General features: G+C 41.5%; 1 protein-coding gene across 1 annotated transcript in view; it reads left to right on the forward strand.

Moving 5' to 3' along the window:
* Window positions 1–1,207: 1,207 nt before the first annotated feature.
* The window catches only part of LOC124722238 (homeotic protein distal-less-like), a 301,167-nt gene continuing 280,469 nt past the window's right edge, over window positions 1,208–21,905 (forward strand). Inside the window, exons 1-2 of the mRNA XM_047247429.1 lie at window positions 1,208–1,770; window positions 7,186–7,248. Of these exons, the coding sequence (XP_047103385.1) occupies window positions 1,278–1,770; window positions 7,186–7,248 (556 nt within the window). The 5' untranslated portion in view covers window positions 1,208–1,277. The remainder of the gene's footprint in view (window positions 1,771–7,185; window positions 7,249–21,905) is intronic.

The following is a 21,905-nucleotide window of genomic DNA, read 5'->3' on the forward strand; positions in this document are numbered from 1 at the left end:
CACCCCCGCAAGAATCAGCGTCCCCGTAAGCTGGAACTAGTGTTTACGGGGCGCGGGAGGAGGATCCAGTAGAGCACATCTCAAATATACGCTGTCGTATAGACTCGGGTGTAATGGTAATCTAGGCTGGAGAATAGTTACCGACGAGTATAATACTTCTTGTGAAACAACGCCAAATTTCGTAACTCTTATCAATAATTAGACTACGCGGTAATATATCGTGAAGAAAACCAGAATAAGGCACTACTGATATGTACGGTGGTGAACTGACACCTGTTGATAACGTATTTTGCTTGCAAGGGATCCTCTGTAGAGCAGGAAGGCGTAATTTACGCGTTGGTCTACAAATATGGGTCTGATGTAAGTAAAAGTAGGCGTTGCAGGAAGCTTGAAGAGATTTAGCGCGCTTTGTAGGGATGATTTGGTGAGATATCTAAATGACAGTAGCTTGTAAGACACCAGGAATCGAAGAGGGTCCTAGAAAATTTGCTCACGTAAACAAGAGAAAGGGGGATGCGATTTATGAAGTTTAATAATGTAAAACAGAGGTAGCTGACCCCAATTTATAAAATACTTTGTTTGTAGAGATTCTCTGTACGTGTAGGAAGTCATGTTCGTCAACCCTCACAGGTTTGATGTAACTGGCAGTAGGCGTTACCCAACACTTGAACAGACCTATCGCACTTTATCGGGGTGATTTGGTAAAATACCGAATTTAAATGGCGATAGCTTATAAAACGCCAGGAATCTCGAATGGTCGTAGATAATAGGTTCGCGAAACGAGTCTGAGAAAGGGCTGCGAAATCGACTCGATTCTCCATGTTAGTTTACGTTTGGAGATAAATTGTGTACTCTCGGGAGAGGACATTACTGGAAGGTCGAAGTACGAACCGCGGCAAGTGGAAAGAGCTGCGTATGGAAAGTGTTGAGGTGGCTGGTGATGTGTCGTAATAAGTGTCGGCTGGCTTAGCGAAAGAAGGAGACGCCAGTGTCGTCGGCGGCCTCCGTGTCTCCTCTCGGAAAGTAAGTCAGTATTAATCGCGGCCGGGCGCCGCGACAGGGCGGCGCGCGGCTGCGGAGGGCGTGGCCGCGCCGGCGCCGGCCAACGGCGGGCGGCGTGCGCGCGCAAGCCCCGCCCTCGCTGCGCACTGGGCACCGCGCAGGCGAGCCGCGGCCCGCGTCGCGCAGTACGCCGCCGGCACGCCGACCGAGCACACAGACGCACGCCGCCAGCGCCCGCGCCCGCGCCCTCGCCTCCGCTCTGCTGACTATGCCGTATGCGGCCACGGCCACGGCCCGCCGCAGTAGCTAGCGACCGCGAGGCAGAGCACGGCACGACGCTGAATTTCACCGACCTGGGCAGCCCCTTCCAGGGGGGCGGCTCGAGCACGCCGACGCCGACAGTGGCCGCCATGGCCGACGCGCAGGCGGAACAGCAACAGGCGCAGCCGTCGGCCGGGAAGTCGGCCTTCATCGAGCTGCAGCAGCAACAGCAGCAGCAGCAGCAACAGCAGCAGCAGCAGCAGCAGTACGGACACGGCGCGAGCCCGCTGCGCTACTCGCAGCACCACGCGCACCACTTCGCGGGCCCCGCGGGTCCCGTGCCTCCGGGCCCGCCCGTGCCCCCGCACCACGTGGACCCTTCCGCCGGCTTCGGCAGCCCGCGAGCGCCGCCGCTAGGCCCCTACCCGTTTCCGACGATGCACCAGAACTACCCCGGATACCACCTGGGATCCTACGCGCCACAGTGTGCTTCGCCACCCAAGGACGGTAAGAATTCGTTGTACTCTGTGTGCGACGCTGCAGTGAAGTTTTCGTAGCAGTGTCCGCCAGGCGCGAGTATTGCGGGCTCGACAGCTGTCAGGCGCCGTGTGGCCAGGCTCTTCCGTCCCCGATGGGCGCCATACGGCCACCTCGTAACGGGAACAGTGTCTCTAAAAGTGCCATCGGAGAGTCGACTCGCAAGGTGCTGGAACACGCCACACTGGGCTCGGTCCGGTTCTTTACCGCCACATTTGCTTCCTTTCCTGTCGTATCACCTCCAGACCGTTCGCAGTGATCCTCTGTCCGAGTCCGTGTCATATGACGTGCTGTCAAGACGAGGACGTGTAAGTTGCTTGACCACAGTGATCGAAACTCTTACCTTAGTCGTGTCATTTATCATTGCCACTAGCCATGCAGTGTCAAAACGGGTGCCTCCAATTACTATCGTGCCCCTCGAGTGACCGTTTTGGATTACTTAGCTTCCCATATACCGTGAGACCCATATAGGCTACTGAGAGAAAAAAAAAAGAAAACAAGCGGAAATGGCCAGTGTTGTAGAATCAGTGCTACTACAGTTCAGACACAGTGCACACAGAATTGCCTTGCTAGTCCATCTGTAACCACAGTTGTTAACACCACATCTGCCTCACCGTTGGGACAACCCACTGAGCATTTATGTTTTACTGTTACGTAACTAGAGATGGTCCAGCAAAGTAATCCCAGTTTGGGTGTCCCGCCCACCAACGCATCTTCGTTTCTATCAGCTGGTGAGAGCAGCAGGGACTGTGAAGTTCTCGAGGGAGCCTTCAGTAACTAGCACGATTGAATCATTGTGAAGGTAATAAACACTCTGGACGTGTCATGTTTTACCTGCGATAAAGGGTGATGAAGTGTTCAGAGTGAAGCTTATTAACGCAAACTGTAATGACACATTGTGTCAGCGCGCGGGTACCACGCCTCCGGGCGACCAGCGCGCTGTAGCCGTGGACGCTCTGCGTCACATATTACTCCCGTCTTCCGATTACCGAGTCGGGAGGACCGTGATTTACCGTTTGGATCACGGAGCCCACGTTTCGGACATCATCTATGATGGTGTAGAGCACGAAGGCTAGTGGCGTTTACAGTGATTATCGCTCAGCTGATCGTCTTACTTAGACGGTACGATGCTCAGGTAACATTGCGCAGGTGTGAAGGAAAAAGGTGAGAAAATTGAGAATCGCGATCGTCTGACAAGGACCGCGTTATCATGACTTCGGGCAATGCGGTCCACGCCGGACTGAAGATCTATAGTACTTTGAATGTAATTTGGTTTAGCTCATGTTTGCTTTCCACCGATACGCATCTCACTGGTACAAACTGTAGCAAGAAATTCATTGCTTCCAACTAGGAATAGTTCTTTGAGGAGAATTGTAAATTAGCAGACTGTCACAAGAAATTTATTTTTCATGCTTGAGTAAATAGCTGTTTGCTTGTGGGACCTTTATCTCATCCTGAGCACATGAATGGTTAAATTTCCGCAGATTTCGGACATACACACTACCTCAGTGTAAGTTTTCGTTGACCAGTAAAACATGTGTTGAAAACACGGAATTCTGGTGGTAGCAAAAAGAGGAAACTGCTGTCTTTTTTTCATATATTCTGGTTGTCGTCCTTAGTACAAACAATTCGATAACTTTTCCGTACGATGACGCAGTAGCTTGATATGGCATACAAATTGCTGCTTTACCTAGGGGCACATACCAAATGTTTTAGTATCAATAGCCAATGGACGTTCGCAACGGGCTACCGTAGAGCTGGCTGTTTAGCACGGTACCATGTTGGTGAACACTGAAATCTGCTGGCACCTCTCTCTTCCACATCGCTAAACTTTCCTCGCTAACTGTTACTTTTTGCTCTCAGCTACACCAAAGGCAACATGTTCTGCGCACTTTTATTTGCCGTAACTTAATAAAGCATAACGACAGTAGCTGTTTAATCTATCCCAATAACATATTCAAGAAGTAATTTTGTCGCATCTTTGCGTTTCAGTTTTACGTAGTAAATTGACTTCGTGTGTTTTGAGGGTTTTGTTTACTTTGCATTAGTTTTCGGTTTAGCTTTCGTACTGTATTTATGCAAATCTTTTCCACAGTAGAACAAACGGTTGAAGTTCTGAACATGCCATAGCTGATAAGCTAGAATCTTGACCGAAGTATGAAATTCTCTGCGCGCTACGCAGGTTTCACTTTATCTATAGATTTAGCTCATAATACAGCATTCTTGCATGCCAAAGCTCACATGAATTTCTACTATATTGCTAGCCCATTAAGCTTACCGGCACGTTTAGAATGTCAATACAACTAAACTGAGTCTTCATTTACATCGATGTATTTCCTTTTCAATCAATAAAATTTCCTAGATATTGTTACTGAAAAATAAAAACAGTGTTTCAGTAGCACTAAAAGTTTATTGTTTACGTACTCTACTAACAGATCCATTTCTCCAGGGAAACGATCCGTCGGACACAATTTGCTTTGAGAATATACGTGCATGGGTGGCTTTATATTCTTGCTAATTCACATTCCAACAGTATCAAAAACATTTTTAAGCAAATTTATAGTATGTGTTACTTTATGTAATATTTTATTTTACTTTTTATTGTGAAGTACATTGTTATAGTAGAATATTCCTGAACAAATTTCTTAGTGGCGTTCATAGTTGTACGAAAATGACCCCTCCATTTTCCTAATTCACAAATTTGGGAATCGGTGAACAGCAACATTGAAGTGTAGCTTTGAAAGGATTGAGTGAGGGCAATACAGCGCATTGTAGAACGTATGCTTTCAGTATCCCTCCAGCGACGTAAACAGTGTAGAAGCATTGGCAGTCTTGGAGAGCTTTCTCTTAATGATCGATTTTAAACTGAGTAGCAGTACATGACCCAGCTGGAAACAAGAAATACAAAAGGACAAGAAATCTTCATTCAGTAGTATTCGCAATTATAAAACAAGAATCTGCTAAATGGGTTACCATATGAGGGTTACACATTGCGTAGGAAATAACTTAATCAACCATAAACACCAGCCATTAAAAATAAGTGATTATTTAGCAGAGGTCCTCTTAGTTTAATAGGGATGTGCTTTATCCTGGAGAATGAAGATTATTATTCTCTAACTGTTTTGTCAGCTGTGTTTATTGTTTTTTATCTTATTACTATCTATTTAGTAATTCTAAGGCTTCACCTGCAAGCAGTTTTTGTTTGTAAGCGATGATGCGTACCATCGCTAGTACACCCGATTATTGTAATCCAAAATCCTATGGTGTGTTTGCTACACGACTGGCAGTTTGATCTGGATGAAGATGAAGGCTTAGACTATCGCGAATAGACAAAAAGCAATAAACACAGCTGCGTAGACAAGATTGGAAGAAAATAAATGGTCTTCATCCTCCACAATATTTTTGATTTCTGACGTCCTCAGTTTTCAGCAATAAGGATTATGCCTTGATTCATGTAACTCTTAATTCTCTGTAGGTTCTTACGTAATTACTGTAGTATTTATACGTCGAATTATAATACTCAGATACATGTTTAAAACTGTAGCTGCTGAGCACTGTACAATAAAACAAAGAAGCATGGTCTCACATTTGCTACTGACGAGTTGAACGGCGTATCGTGGTTGCCTACAACATAAAGCCACCGTAATTTGCCGTCAAAAGAAGGAAATAATACGCATGATACTGTTGTCACACGGTTACTACGTGTGCCTTGTCGTTAAAAGGTTTAGTAACTAATTTTTGAGGATTTTCGTTTCATTAATTTTTTTTCTGTATGGAAAAGTGCCCCCAGTCTCTTCCCGCCAAACGCCCCGACACGTTCGTTGCGGATGCTATATTTTAAGGGCATTATTGTTGTTCGTAGTCATTATTTCGGTATCGTTCTTGCAGAACGAGTCCCTCAATTCGGCACTGACCTTCTGTTGTATGAGCTTTGTAAAGAATCAATCTCGCAGTCAATGTTATTACAACATTTGCAGTTATAAATATGTCATTTCTGGAGCTGTCTTCCGAACCTTCGAGCCGGTGAGCAGAGTTGCTGGATAAACGCGCAGTTTTCAGTTTTCTAGAATAAGCTCCCAAGTGTTATGGTACAAAACAAGAAAGGGAATATTTCTTTTTGTCTAATGGATGTTCAAAATTTTCTAAATGTCTACAGTATCCTCCTTTTGTTGGACTTCACATGACATATCGCACCCTAATTCCACTAGGATTGTTTGTGCTAATTTTCCTGCGCAATTTCTCGCACTCTGATGTAACATAATGAATTTTATATGCTACTCTACAGGAAGTGTGGGGAATATGACGTTGCAGTATCTGAGGCGGCTTTCTACACGGTACATGATGTGCATTCTTTCTTAATTTTTCTTGCGTAATAAGTCAAAAATTTATTCTATATTTTGCAGCCTTTGCATTAAGCAGGTTCGCTCTGTTGATTAAGAAGGAAAAAATGGTAACATGATAGTGTGACTGTTGGAAAACTTTCGTTCTTGAAAGACACTAAGATAGCGTCGCTGCGTAGTCACAGCGGGGAAAATGGCCCAGTATTTCACTGTTATTGCGTTCTTATTGTATCTGTATGTTTTCATAATCTTCTCATTCCTTCAGGTGTAGAGATAAGACTGACTCTTACCACGTTCATCGTTGTAGACACTTTTGTATTTTAAATCTGTCTTCATTGGACCAATGTTTCGACCCGTTCAACACTATTTACGGCGTCCCTTGCTTGCTGCATGAAAATACACGTCGTAGGTTTTTAGATTAGGATTCATAGTGATTTGCTGTGAGGCAATGAAAGCATCATTTCTCATTAACCGGAAAATTAAAACATTCAGTAATCTACTGGGTTTTTTCGTGTGTTTCCCTTCGGTGGTCTAAACATGCCTTATTAATTATTCTGTCAATAGTTTTCGTTTCCGCGAAAATGTGCACTCTTGTGGGTATGGGACTGCTGTTCATTCACTAGTATCTCTAGAACATTTTTCACTGCATGTTGTCTAAAAAGCAAAAATCTTCATTTGCGCACCGATACGGTACTCCTTATAAAGTTCATAAATGTCCTTCCTGCATTGGTACAACGTGATTTTATTATCTCAGAATATCATGCTTCATTTGTAAACTGAGAAGTTTTTGTCGTCTTAACTTAGGTTCTGTAGACTAATTTTGACTAGTAATAGCTACATGGTAAACGCTTTACTATCATTACTCTGTGCTAAAAATGTTTATGTAATTTTTGCTGCACGTATCATTAGCAGGGAATATAACAATAATTATAATATTTAGTTGCATTAACACTGTCAGCATGCTGCCACACTACTTCTGTATCTAGTGTTTATATTATACTTTTTGGGTGAATTTTTCTTCTACCGCTGGTGTTTTTTCCTCCAGATTGGCTGTACGGGAAGGGAATAAAATCGGAACTGCTGGATGATCGGCAGTGCGGCGAGAAATGTGAGTTCAACATTCATTCACTAATTGCAAGTTCAAACACACAATTCCAGTTAATTCCTATGACATAGGCTACCTAAATACACAACACACATTCACAACACAAACGGTTTCATATTATTTTTTCGGCATTAAATTTTGATTACAAGAAAAGTCTTTGTATCGAAACAGTAACAGAGAATGTTAGTTATCGTTTAGAACGACCTTATAAGGGAGAAACGACTCTATAGTTGCCCACCGGAAAATAGTTTCTTTGTTGTTTATGTCGTGACTTGTCTTCCTGACCGTGTTGTATGTGTACCGAGTATTGAAAAGAAACACAAGTCTAGAAACTCGAAGCGAGTATAACGAATTTTGCAGAGAGTTGCGTAAAATGCTTCCCCTCATTTTCGTTGTGCGCAAAGCGGCTATTAACGAAAATGTCTAGCTTTAACTTATTTGTGTAAGAGAGACGCCCTGTGTCACTGTTGTGCAGAGAACTAGCCGAAACATTTTGTATTACGTACCTGCATTCATCTTGGAGTGGTTTGTAATGGAAGGAATACTGTGAATTGACGCTCCACCGACAACGAGGGCCCTACAAACGGAACACAAGCTTATACGACAGGGCTGTGGATGGAAATGAGCCATGCCTTTTAGAGGGAACCAGCGCGTCATTCCTCATAATTTATGTAAACGACGGAAAAATTGAATCTGGATGGCGAGACAAGAATGCGTTTCCCGTCTGTGAACCATGGCGCTCCCTCGATTGGTAGGAATGCTTTGTCTCTTATGTGTGGATCATACAGCTATGCATTAGCCCTAAATAACAGATATAAAACAGAACCTTTCAAAGATTTTAGAATCAGCATCCAGCGTGAACGATTGTTCCATTACAGTAGTGGACATGTTGGTCCTACCTTCTCCTTCCTGTGTTATTTTGCATGTTTAGTTAGTTACTTTGATTCATGGCCGACTGTGACATGAGCGGAAACTCTTCGACACTATACTTGCCACATAAATGACTGATCTTTTTCTCTTTTTAATGAAGAAGTAATTTTCTAGTTTGGATAGTTTAATTGGTATTGTAGGTCCTAACCGTGCGAATATTAGCACTGAAATTTAGCAAATTAGAATCACAAGAACAATGTCATAGTACAGTGTCTTCGAGACGGTATTTTAGTTAGAGTGCGTATGCATTTCAGTACGGGTACAGAACCTCTTTAGGGTAAATGAAGTACGCCTGACGGTTACTCTATCGAGTGAAGGGAGCGTGGTGCGTGCGTGAGCAGGACGCACAAGGTTCTCCGTGGCCGGAAGGATGGGAGGCCGCCATGGGAACTTTGCTCAGCAGCCTGCCTTCATGTAGAATTCCGGGAAGCTATCCATCTGTCCAGACGTCTGCTCACATGTGCGCTTCAGGCCCTCTCAAGTGCTGCACCGTCGTCTCCCGTATCTATCTCGCGGCGACAAACCATTCGTATTGCTGGGAGCACACAAGACGAAACGCTACTGAAAGGATCCCTCGTAAATCGTAACAAAGCTACTTACCGTCCGTGCGACACACTGTCGCCGCATCCGCGGAGAGTAGCTGTTTGTGTTCTCGGAAGGCATTCGCTAGAGTTTATTATGCCTAATACTTTATCAGTTGAAGTTGACTGTTAAAGGAACGATTTTAGTAAGCGTCGTGTGTCAAGGACGTGCTGCGATCGGTCTCATGAAAGGGAAAAGAGGAAATTTACTTAATATAGAGCTATCGACTGACAACGGAAGTACAGGGACGAGTTTTGTTTTCTTGAGACGAAGTCATAGCGCTCTTGCGCACTATCGCAGTTAACTGCATGGAGTTTTTATTGGACGCTAGTTGGTACTTCGTTGTATTAAAATTTTTCGCGTCCTTTGTTCCTCAGATGCCCTACAAATTTCTGAACAGTTTCCGCATTTCATTATTATTTCTGTCACTAGCTTTCCCGTTTTGATTCAGTTTCTTTAATTCATCTCTCAGTTGCTGGAGATTGGGTATTTCTTTACTCTTTGCGTGATATAAGTTAACAGACAGTGTTGAACATAGACAGCCGGTAACTGCAGTCGCATCTCCGCAAATTAACTCAGATGATGGCTCTCCATCAACTGCTACAGTCTCTTTACACTTTCTGTTGTTGCACTGCTAGTCAAGACAGTCTTTTAATATAGTTACTGGAATGTGTGGTAGACTAGTTGTTAGGAAACGCACGGATTTCATTAAAATAAGCCACATGTAACTGCTGTTTGTCACAAAATATTCTAACAAGTAGTGCATCCGTAGGTTTACCACTCTTAAGGACGGTTGCAGCGGACTCAGGATGAAGCGCAGAGTGCTAGAATACTGACCGCGGAGCAGGTGAGCGTAACGCGGCAACGTTCATTGTCTTCTAGGCAAGGATTGTCCGTACACGTTTCCCGTAACGGTACCTGCAGGCTCGAGCTTATCGTCCGATGCGTAAAATCTGTCTGTGAATGCAGTTAGACCCGACGCAGCATATTTATTCAATTTTAGACGACAAGTGTCTTCTGATTTTACAAGTGATATGCGCGAAGTGCCGTAGTTTGTTTCTCCAACTCTTACAGACTGGAAACAATAGAACAGATTTGTAATTATTCGTCTGCACTAGCACTTAAATTGGTCTAAGCGTTAAGGATGTGGGATACATTAGACCGACTGAACAATAATATCTTTACCAAGAAACAATGCGTTTCTCTCGTACGAGTGTATCGGATCTGTTACAGCAGTTTGAACGCAATAATAATTCAGAATCTAGAATAGATATGTGTAATAGTTTTCTTACGCCTAAGCAGGTTATTTCTTTTTCTTTTCCTAAAAAGCAGCACAACTCTGGTGTAACTCGTGAGATGCTATCGCAGCGAGATGTAGTGGTAAGTTATCAGCGGTACGTCATGCTGAGAAATAACCCTGAAACGAGCTAGCCCCGGTAGTGGCGCGACAGACGCAAATCGCCTGTAAACTCTGCGCGCTCTCATTGAATTACGTGCTGTCCGACAAGGATAATGTACCACTCATTGTGATGCAAATTTACGGCACTTCTTTGCTTCAGGCTTAGAAACTGAAAGCTATATGCTTCTCAGATCAACTTACGGATATTTATCGAAAATTCACATTTAATCTTCGACTAAAATAGTTGAACCGAACTGATACACGCTTCAGCCAGACGAAAGGAAAGGAAATTACACACTTCTTTTATGAGACGTTGAGTGTGGGAGACCGTGAAATAAAGTTAAATTTTTAAGCTTATATCTTATTCAGAAATTTAGTGTCGTTGACTTGGTGTTTTAAAATGCTTGCGAAGCTACGGGTACTTTCACAAAACTCTCCGATTTGTAGTCCGGCAATGTAAAGTTGCGGAGGTTTAGACGCTAGCGCCAAACCTGCGTTTAGACGTGCCACGGTGCTGGCCATTATTTCTGCCTTCTTGGCCTGTACGCTAACACGAACCGCAATCTCAGTTAAGAGGGCAAATAAAACATCATGTTTTGTGGGAGTAACTGAAAACTGAACATAACACAAATTAGTGTATTCCACAGTTTTCAACGAGTTACCTTGCCTATTTAGAAGTTCCGTATGCACATAAGAGTTCGAAGGAGTATGTAGTGACGCGGTACATGTAATACAACGATAAAAATATAATTACTTCTATCTCGCTTTATATGACGTCCTGTGTGTGTTTTTTTTTTTCCACTGAGTGAATCTTTCACCTACTGCAAGCGTAAGTCTTGTTCGCATCGCATTCCCACCTTTTTCGGACTTGAAGATTTGTCTATTGAAATCAGCAGCGACATGGGTCAAGAACGGCAAGAACGGCAAATACAAACGTTTGTATATGTATTTTGTTGCTCCTTTAGAAGAAAAATAAGACAGTATGTTGAATGTGACGATATAATTCAATAATGTGCAGTGTTCTAACGTTATCTTTAGTATGTATGTTTACACAATGCAAACAAGAAGGTGACTGGACCTTTAGTAGCATACATGTGGGTTCAAATGGCTCTGAGCACTTTGGGACTTAACATCTGTGGTCATCAGTCTCCTTGAACTTAGAACTACTTAAACCTAACTAACCTAAGGACATCACACACATCCATGCCCGAGGCAGGATTCGAACCTGCGACCATAGCAGTCCCGCGGTTCCGGACTGAGCGCCTAGAACCGCTAGACCACCGCGGCCGGCATAGCATACATGTGGAACACACATCGAAGAAAGTTGTTTTATCCATTATGTACGTCGTTAAACTCCGTGGTTGTCGAGCAGTTGAAGGACGTTGGAAGAGACGTTTCTCTCAACAATCATTAGTTAGTTAGAGACTGTTTTATTCATCGAAACTCTCGTTCATGTGAAGTATCCTAAAGAGTCGCCGCCGAGTGGATCGACGTTGATCCACTGCAACTTTTTAGATGAAAACAGCCAAATGGAACTTACTGATATCTCATTTGTCTGAAGAGACCGCTATTTCTGACTTCAGGCTCCGGAGTTTAACATGATCCGCGATGCAGTTCGGAAGGAAGAATATCACTTCGGGTATATCTGTTACTATTATTATTATTAGGAGGAGGAGGAACAACACATTAAACGTAATAATGCAATTTATGCGTTTACAATGTTTTCTAAGGTTTATCAGTGGTATGAACGCCTTTAAGGAATAAGATAGCTGTAGCTCCCATCAGAGATAGATCGTACAGAAACTCTCTGCATTCAACTCTCGCTGATATATACCGTTCCACAAGTCGCCGTCGAATGGATTTGCACTAGTCCTTCTAGCGTTTCCACGAAAGTAACAAAATATCATTTTCTTTTAACTGCTCATAATTTTCGGTCTTTATGCGTTGCTGATTAGCATCAACTTGGTGCAACTTAAAGGCAAATACAAAAATTTCGTCATAGTGTATTATGACTCTGTTGCGTAGCAGGATAAGGAAAATTGTAGTGTCAATAGGAATATATAATGCTCTCATATAAATGCGCTGATTAAGAGAGCAAGAGAGCCAACAGATTCATGCCTCTACTGACACAGTATCTGTAAGTGACACTACAAATGCGTAGATTAATTTTTTTTTCAACTATCGCATCCATATATGGTCCTAGAAAATTGGCAGCAGTGTTGCCTCCGCAAAAGCTTTTGCTTCCGTATTTGGCCAAAGTTAAAACGAGCGGGCAAGATGTTTGGTCCCGAGCCGAGCCGCGCGTGCGACGAGCCATGATTTAAAAGGCGATTATTAACGAGGGAAGCACGATTCCTATAAAATGAAATTGTCCGCCCGCTGTATGTTACGAGGTGCCCAAACGCGTGTCCGTATCAAGATATTAATTTGCGTCAATGATCACGTGTTAATGGTGTGTGTGCGGCGATAAGGTATCTAGTATCGGCCATTGAACGAGCGCGCAGCCACGGAATGTGAGACAATGCGCCCTCGCACACTTCATTGAATGTGACGGCGCTGCCGCCGGGGGCACGATATCTAATTTGCGCGAGCAGGGGGAACAGCCTGCTAATTGTGTTAGCGCCAACGTGCCCAAAACAAAAACACGCGCCTTGAGCCGCTTCTGAAACAACGTCTCATTCACACATTCGCTGTAACACCTAACGACACGTCTCGGCATTAGGGGTAAAGGGGTTGTAATTTGGAAAGACAATGGCTCACAGTTCAGTTATCGGCTAACCGTCTCTCCGGTCCGAGGGGATGAATGAAATTCTGAGAGAGTTTTGTGGTTGTTTTCTTAGAACAGATCTTCTGGACTCAACTATTGGTTTAAGAAGAGATCACGTATATATATTGGACATTACACCCAGAACTTTTCGAAGCCACTTTTCTAGCTTGCTTTCTAGCTTTCTTGGCTCAATACCGCACACTTTTCGTGAAACTTGTCAGCAATTTTTGCAACTATGCTAGTTTCTTGCCACCTTTTCCGTCCTTCACCCCCCTACCTCCTGCCCATTCGCACAATTTTATAGAAGTTTCGAGCTTGAAAAGTTTATAGTCTCATCAGCATAGCCGTCGTTGCAGACATAACTGTCTCATATAAACAGGATTCTGGGAGGAAATCAATCGCTCCGTTTTGAATCAATGCAGTTGAATTAATTTCAGTAACACACGAAATATTAAATTATACGTTCCGAATACGAGTCCAGTATCTGAACCTCTATGCCACCTCTATCGGTGTATAACTTTTTCCTCACATTTTTCCTTCTATTTCAAATTTTAAGAAAAAATAGCCTTTCCAGTATGGTATCCGGTGAAATAAAATGTATGCACGGTGCAGTTTGTAAAATAAATAGTACAGATATCTCGGGCGTGTATTATCAGACAGTTTCTGAAAGATTTAACAAAGCCGTTCTTTCTAACGTACCTGTATTTTCTGGTTGTTGCCGCCTGATTACTGATCTTACGTTACTTTTAACTCGATAATTCTGAAGTGTTCTAAAGCAAACGCAATAAATGTGGTTCTTTGTGGTACAAATGTATCTTGTTCAAGAGTAGTACGACTGTTTGGGCAACTACATTGGCTGACAAAATTCCACAGGGAAACGTAATCCTGCGGCGTGGAGATGACTGATCTTCCGTCCATCACACAATTTTAACACTCATATTATTTATAAGGACGTTGTTCGCATACATGACTGTGTAAAGATAAAAACGATAAGCATTTTGTAGAACTAGGAAATTAAATTATATTCGGTGTCAAGGTCTCACAAGTAGGCTATATGGAGAAACGATAAATTTTAGAATCTTCCTTATCTGCTCACTTACTGGCAATTGTAGCGTTCCAGCCTATGCGATACTTTTTAAATGTATACATCTTCTCTTCTCCAACGCAATGAACGACCATGCAATTATAAACTAGCATTTTTCAATTAAAAAACTTGGTCGGTACCACTTCGTTTTTTACACTAGCGTGGTAAATGCGGTTTACCCTCTACGAAACACTTACTCAGTTGAATGCAATTAAAATTACACAAACATGTATTAGAAAATTGTGGTCTTTCGTCATTATCTAGGTTGTATATAAAAAGACGTCGTCGAACTTCTGCCAACCATATCAGATTATTGTAACACGAAAACTGTCTATATAATTTAGAACATAGCACGAGAATCACTCTAGAAATATTTCGAGCTACTGATTTGTTGCAGAACTCTTCCACAAACAAAGAACCATCCAAACAACTTGATGTATACGCACAGAGTTCTGGATTATCAGTGGTTAAGTACAATGGAAATTACCTTCTCCCACTTAGTTTATGTGGTTTTCATGGGTATAGGTCTAAATGTTTGGTCTCATAGTGTAGGATGCGAGCTACCCGCTTTCACAAACAAATGTTATCAGATACGAGGGAGTTCTGCTCAGGTAGATCAAAGAGCACTACTAAAAAGCGTGAGCTAGAAAAATACTACCATTATTTTATATAAGCTCCTGGAATAAAATCTTCTACAAGATTAGTCGCATTTGACTGTTTTCAATAACATGATTTACCTTCTTAATTCATTTGTTTACTAGTGCTCCACCAGTGCCGTTGTACTCTATGATTCCTGCGAAGAACGTGGTTTTCTCGTATACTTTCCAAACGCATTCTCATCTCGAATCACATGATGTACACAATCCAAGAGAAACTCTAGCCTCTCCATTTCAGACTAAGAAATTTTGCTACTCTGTTGTCTTGTAATCTACTGAAATCAAAATCTTGGCAGGAGATTAAGAGACTAAGAGTATCTACCTAGTTGCTTACTGCTGAGCGCTTTCGATGACTTCCGTGTTTCCGTAGCACCACAGTACAATGAATGTGTCGATGCCTCGTCACCTGAGACACTTTTCGCCTATTAAATTGTTATCCCCGTTACACGAAGTCCAGAAATACGGCGAAAGACGTGAAATTAGACGGTTGCGTTGCAATACTGCAGTCTGCATCATCACAGCTGAAGCGTTTTTACCGCTACGGTCGCAGGTTCGAATCCTGCCTCGGGCATGGATGTGTGTGATGTCCTTAGGTTAGTTAGGTTTAAGTAGTTCTAAGTTCTAGGGGACTAATGACATGAGATGTTAAGTCCCATAGTGCTCAGAGCCATTTGAAGCGTTTTTCTGTTCTCACACTTACTGGAAATCGGCGTAACTTTTTTGCCACCTATAAATACAAGTTATCATTGTTTTTCTTTATATGAGCGGTGTATCATGAAACGGAAACAACGAACGTGGTTATTCAAAGAAGGGGAAAGGTATTGCACAGTTGGGATTCAACATCAGTACAACTTCTCATTTTAATTAGTAGTGTACCAGCAAGCATCTACGTGGGATTTATTTCAACATGGTCGAGCTCTACTATTTTTGTTGGTGTTTCATTGTTCAATTTCTAAGGCAACTCTCCTTTTGACACAACTTTCCGTGAGAATCGATTTTACAGTTCGCCACCTTGCAAAAGAAATTAGTGATCCGCACCCGTTTTAGAGCCTTTGAATTAAATATTATGAGGTAAAACTCACCCGGGAAATTTTACATGACACCGTCCAGTACACATAACTTAAATGTAATCTTCTTGAGAGGTGCATATTGCAATAAAGAACTGAGATTCCCTAGCAGTCAGTAAAGTTGGTGTGTTTGCCTTCCCGCATGAACAGATATCATACTGCCAAATAGTTTATCAGCTGTTGCAGTAAGACATGTAATACTCACCACACTTTCCTCCACCTACAAGCTGTTCTGACACTCTAATAACTTTGTAAGAAAATTATAAGTATGTTACATCCAGGCTTAGTCACGTTTGTGGTACAGACAGATGACATTTTAGAAATTGTTATTGTATACAATTTTGTTATGTAGTTCTCTAAAACCAAATACAAAATTGATAGAGGGAGTTACTGGGTAAAAAGAAGCCCAAGCAAGTATGATGCATGTCGGAAAGCGTGTTGTGACTCGATATTTACAACGTAGCTCGTAAATATGATTTTTAGAGAGAAAACGCCGCCCTTCACATTGATAAGAGTCCGAGACATGAAATGTCAGCAAAGAGTAACATATTTAGCTTAAGAGTTTCTTGGTTCAGTACCGCACTGAATTTTTAGGCTATCTCCTGGCTGACTGTAATGGTCAGAAGTAAAGCCCTGGGTAAAGAAACTAGCAAACTGGCAGGCACTACAACGAAGGTCCCGCTTTAGAACGCCCGCGTAAGGTACTCAGTATAACCAAAATACACAATTAACTCAGTGTAAGTAACTTTAGAATTGTTTCACCCAAAAATTAGTATTACGTTATAATTAACAATCATAGAGATGAATACTTAACTGATTCTGTTTAACATAAAATCATGCAGTAATTTATTGCATTCTGTGTTCCATCGCGAAATGTGCGCGCCACTCGAAGCGCCATGTCACTAATCGTGCGGCCCCTCCCGACGGAGGTTCGAGTCCTCCCTCGGGCATGAGTGTGCGTATTGTCCTTAGCTTTAAGTTAGTTCAAGTAGTGTGTATGTCTAGGGACCGATGACCTCAGCAGTTTGATCCCTTAGGAATTCACACACATTTGAATTTTTTTAAATGTGCGCCGTGCCGACATCGTATATTACAGACAAAAACAATAATTTTAGTAGCGAAACTGTTTCCTTCATTGGTATTTATAGTAGCTTATGAACTTCAGTGCCACTCTCAGGCAATAGCTTGATTTCGGTTTACAAAGTGCCAGAAAAAAAAAGTGTGTGTGAAATCTTATGGAACTTAACTGCTAACTTTATCAGTCCCTAAGCATACACACTACTTAACCTAAATTATCCTAAGGACAAACACACGCCCATGCCAAAGGGTGGACTCGAACCTCCACCGGGATCAGCCGCACAGTCCATGACTGCAGCGCCTAAGACCGTTCGGCTAATCCCGCGCGGCAAAGTGACTCACCATTACATGGAAAAGCGCTTAAAGCGTGCGAATAATGGAATAAGCGTAAATCGAAATTATGTGGACAACGCTCAGATTATTTGTATAATATGGGCTGTGTTCTCTACTTTTCGGTATCCATTTGATCCTTACATGGCTTCGGGTGAATTTCGGGATTGGTGTCACAAAAAAGGTTCTGTCGATGCCTTACCAAGTTGAAGGCTTATTAAATGTGAAATTTTAACTTGTAACACTGAGATTATGAGAGAGACAGATTTAAGAGATGAATTGGAAGGCGACAAGAATTAAGAAGACCAAGAAATCACTTGAGTAACACTTCAGTGAATTCATTGATCTCCATAGGGTCTCACGATGCGTGCAGGAGCAGATGATGAACACTTTTCTACCTTAAAAAGTTAATTTAATAAACATTTATTCCTTTGTTCTGAACCGCAATAAAACTGAATTCGAGGTAGATTGTGGCCGACTATTAAGAGTGGAAACGCAGAAAGCTATCCTAGTAAGATAGCATAAGATCAACCTAAAATACTCTTATAATATTCGATCTTATCGGACACGCGCATTTTAATGTCTGACTTGCGCTATCAGCATAAAAAGAAAGTTAATAATTTATGTTTGCCTTAATGTTATCCAGGTGGTTTGAGCAGTATTCAGAAGATAGGAAAAATTGAATTTATCAAACGAATGTAGAATCACAGTGTGGCAGCAGGAAGGGCATCCGGCCATCCCTTAACAATTAACCATGCTAAATCCGCTACTTAACGTTGCCGACCCTACGCACGATGCGGGACAAAGGCAGTAGCGGCAAACGAATGTAGAATCACAGTGTCAATTCTTTTCTTCAACCTGCGTTTGTGCGGTCCCAGGCAAAAAGCCTATTTTGTGGTACAGTAATTTTATTCGTTTTGTAATTTTATAACGCCAAATGTAGATCGTGCGAAATTAACGTCTTGTCGATCGTACCGTAAATAAATCCGACTGTTAGTGTAATCATTATGATGTTTCTGAAACTACCATCAATTACATCAATTGATACGATTCACGATTATTTATAAATCTTTATCTTCGTGTCCATGAAATACTGCTCCTATCGTTCGGTGAACGGTCTGAATCGCTCAGATAGCGCCAACAACAACTGAGGTACCATAAAGTTTTCATCGACAACAAAAGGTCTTTTGCGTCTTGTACGTAGTATAACGCTGTAACTGAAAATAAATCAGGGAACAAAGAAAAAAAATCACGAAGACTTTCGCGACGAATTTGTTGTACTGAACGTGCGATTGTCGCGTCAGATCTCTATAAAAATGCGAGCTTTCGACAATATCCACCATTGCCTTCGCAAGATGGCAACTGACAGTCAAAGAAGTAACGGAACCACACGGGTGTAAATCATGTGGTAGTGGCCCCTGCAACGAGAGATTACAATAGCGCCAATGAGGGTTCATTATCGGCAGCGTCGTCACAATGTATAGTGCACAGTGGGCGCCACTGTATCATATCCATTGACGTAATTCCGTTACTTCTGTGACAGTCAGTTGCTTTTCCGACAAAGATAATGGTGAACGATGTGAAAGTTCGGGATTTTACACAAAATTAACGCAACAGGTCGAGTGAGAACACTAAATACAATGAATCAGTTTCTGGATTTTATAGTTATAAATGGTTGGTGACCTACACACAAATTACGTTTTTTAGTGCTAGTAGGGGTACCCGGTTGTATTATTATTATTTTTATTGTCGTTATTATCTGTTTTATTTATTTACACGCCCGAATAATCTCAAATGACCACCATGGAATGTAGGAACATTAAACATTGAACTCTGCGTCCAGTGGCTCGTAACAGCGGCGGCGGCAGCAATAGCGGCCACGTGCTCGTAAAGGAAGCAGGCACAGGGGGGCGAGGCTCGGATGTTATTCATTAGCCGATTAGCCGAGCCAAAGTGCGAGTATGGGCATTTTTAGCGCATCTGCCTGTCGGATCAGTGCTGCGGGAGGCGCTGTGTTGACACGACAATGGCTGCGCCCCCTGGCGCGGACAATGCGGCACGCACGGCCAACAGCAAATACGAGCGGTCACCCGCAGCGGCGAACCGCCGTTTAGGGGACACCACTCACTATCTGCCCTTCCCTTATTTTATTTGACGTCTCGGAACGGGGCAGGTTTCTTCCGTAGCGCAGATCACAGCCGGCGATTCTTCCAGAAATACCCCGTAGCAGCTAAAATATTGCGTGTATCGTCGCATCTGAGTGGATAGCAATAAACTATAAAATTCACCTCCAGGTAGTCTACAAATAAGAGATCGGCTGGTTGTTAGGATTTCACGTTCCCGTAGACAAATACACAGCAGCAGTTAACCAGTGAGATTGTACCACATTTTCTAAGATTCTTTATACTATGTCGAGAGCACTACAGTATAAATCTATCCGTCTCGCTTCTCTTTCGAAGTCTGACCTCAGAGAGCTAGAAATGTATAGGGCTTAATGGCTGTGAGACAGTTACACATCTACCTTCATATTCACTCAAGAATTATATTGTAGCCTCTCTCAGCTGCCTGAGCTGTTTCCCAGTTCAGTTCCTATTTAGAACTCACATGATTGCCATTATAATCGTGATCGTTACATGATTTGTACTCAACTCCACACATTCGCTAAATTTCTCCGTATTCCTCGCCACACCTACGACACAAAAATACAGTATTTGATTTTAATGAAAAAAAGTTTAAGTGATATGCAAACAAACTACGCAAATTGCTTTTTTCTCCTACAGACTATATTGGCATAATGCAGCGAAGATTGACAGGAGAAATATTAATACCTCATACAAACGAATACCAGAATTTTTGGCTTGTATGTTTCTTTACCATGCTTAGTACTGAAATGACGAAGCTCGCAGTTTCCAATAATTCAAGTGTGCTTAAACCGATAATACTCAAATCAAATTAAAATGAGCATTAATCATCAATATTAACTTTATTACAAAGCAAAATCATGTTCTGATACCTTGAAAATCAGCAAAGATAGTAAAACTGATACCACTGAATCGTACACAATGTTCCCATACTTTTATATGATAAAAGTTTTAATACATAATGTGAACGAGCGAATGGTGATCAGCCTGAAATGAACTCAGTTGCATAATTTAAATTACGATTCGGATAATTATTGGCACGATAAATTCGTTTAAACATTATTATTTGCATGTAAGTCCCTTGAAATACAATAAAGCGTCAAAATGAGCCTCATATTTATTACTGACAGAAACCAAAATTAGAAAATTTAATGGTCTACAACGTGAAAATAAGTTTTATGCTAACTCGAATTTATTTAAATATACTTCTCATGTTTTAATACCTGGTTTCGTAAATGGGAAAGAAGCAGATTCGGATACAATGTAATTAACGAAGCAGATAAGTTTCCGCAAAATTCAGTGTAAACACACATGGTAAGAAAATTAAATTCGTTCAAATTCAGAGTTGCTGTTCAGATTTTAACAATTGCAAAGATCAGTTGATTGTTTCCGTGGCATCTTTTTCAGCGATTTATAGTAGCTATTGTAATTAGTGTAATGTACTATTTACGGAAAATATTTTTACAATTACTAGTTTTAATTGGATCATGCTTTATAAGAACAACAGCGTTAACTGAAGATCTGATGACAGAATTTTGCAAGTGTGTGACAGCTCATTCACAGACTCTAGTTTTCAAATACAGTACGGAGAGCTATTTTCTCCTTCAGATAGATTTTGCTCTTCTACAGGTGAAATTGAGGAATAGTTTTATAAAAAAGTAACAACGTGGAGTCAAGCTCTCATGATGAGTTATTGAAAATATATGACAGCGTATACGGAAACACTTGTTTTCATCTTCGGTACGTAGACTTATTTTCTCCTTCAGACAGATTGAACTTGCCAAAACAAAAGAAATATCTTAAATCGAGGAATATATTTTTATTTTTCCCGTACTAAACTCGCAATTTGGATAGTTTTCGCGTAATTCTTAAAATTCACTTTCTTCCCGTGTGTGTTTACAGCGAATTCTGCGGAAACTTACCTGTTTCGTTTCGTATACATCTCTTCTTAACCAACTGTAGACAGCGCCACAGATTTTCCAAAGTAACACTCCTACAAAATCTGAACAAAAGATATACCCCTATTTAAGAAGCCTTTAAATAGAAAAAGAGAAATATATTCATTGGTCTGTTGGATATTACGACTACTGTGTTGGTAAAGTACTTTAAATATATAACGTAATGAAACACTGTACAGTATATCTTACGTCCAAAATTGTAATTGTGAACTCATACACAGTATCAACGCAAAGAAAAATAAGAACAATAAAATGTAGAAAAAAGATATTATAGTAGGTGAGCACTGCAGTTTATGCGTACATGTTATGGTCGACCGCTTACTTGGGTCTTTTACCCTTTATGAAGTTTCAGGTAACGACTATGAGAAGAAACTAATATTCTTGAGAGTGTGACTTCTACATCCCACAACTAGATTGTTAGTTAAGAAAGTTTGAAATGTATTGTAAGGATCATCATTTAGAAGTTCATGATTAGATTTCAATAAAAATCTCTGTGAACTTTTCTAACATGCTGTGCCAAGGTTTTCTAAGTTGTAACATGCTTAGGCCTATGAATTCAGCTTATATCCTTTCACATGAGAATTACCGCGATGTAATTAGAATCAAGCCGCTTCACTTTCAGCGAAACAATGTCTAGAACGTCCTATTTTACTTTGATACAACTAGCTT

The sequence above is a fragment of the Schistocerca piceifrons genome, chromosome X (assembly GCF_021461385.2).
Source record: "Schistocerca piceifrons isolate TAMUIC-IGC-003096 chromosome X, iqSchPice1.1, whole genome shotgun sequence".
Classification (NCBI taxonomy): Eukaryota; Metazoa; Arthropoda; class Insecta; order Orthoptera; family Acrididae; genus Schistocerca; species Schistocerca piceifrons.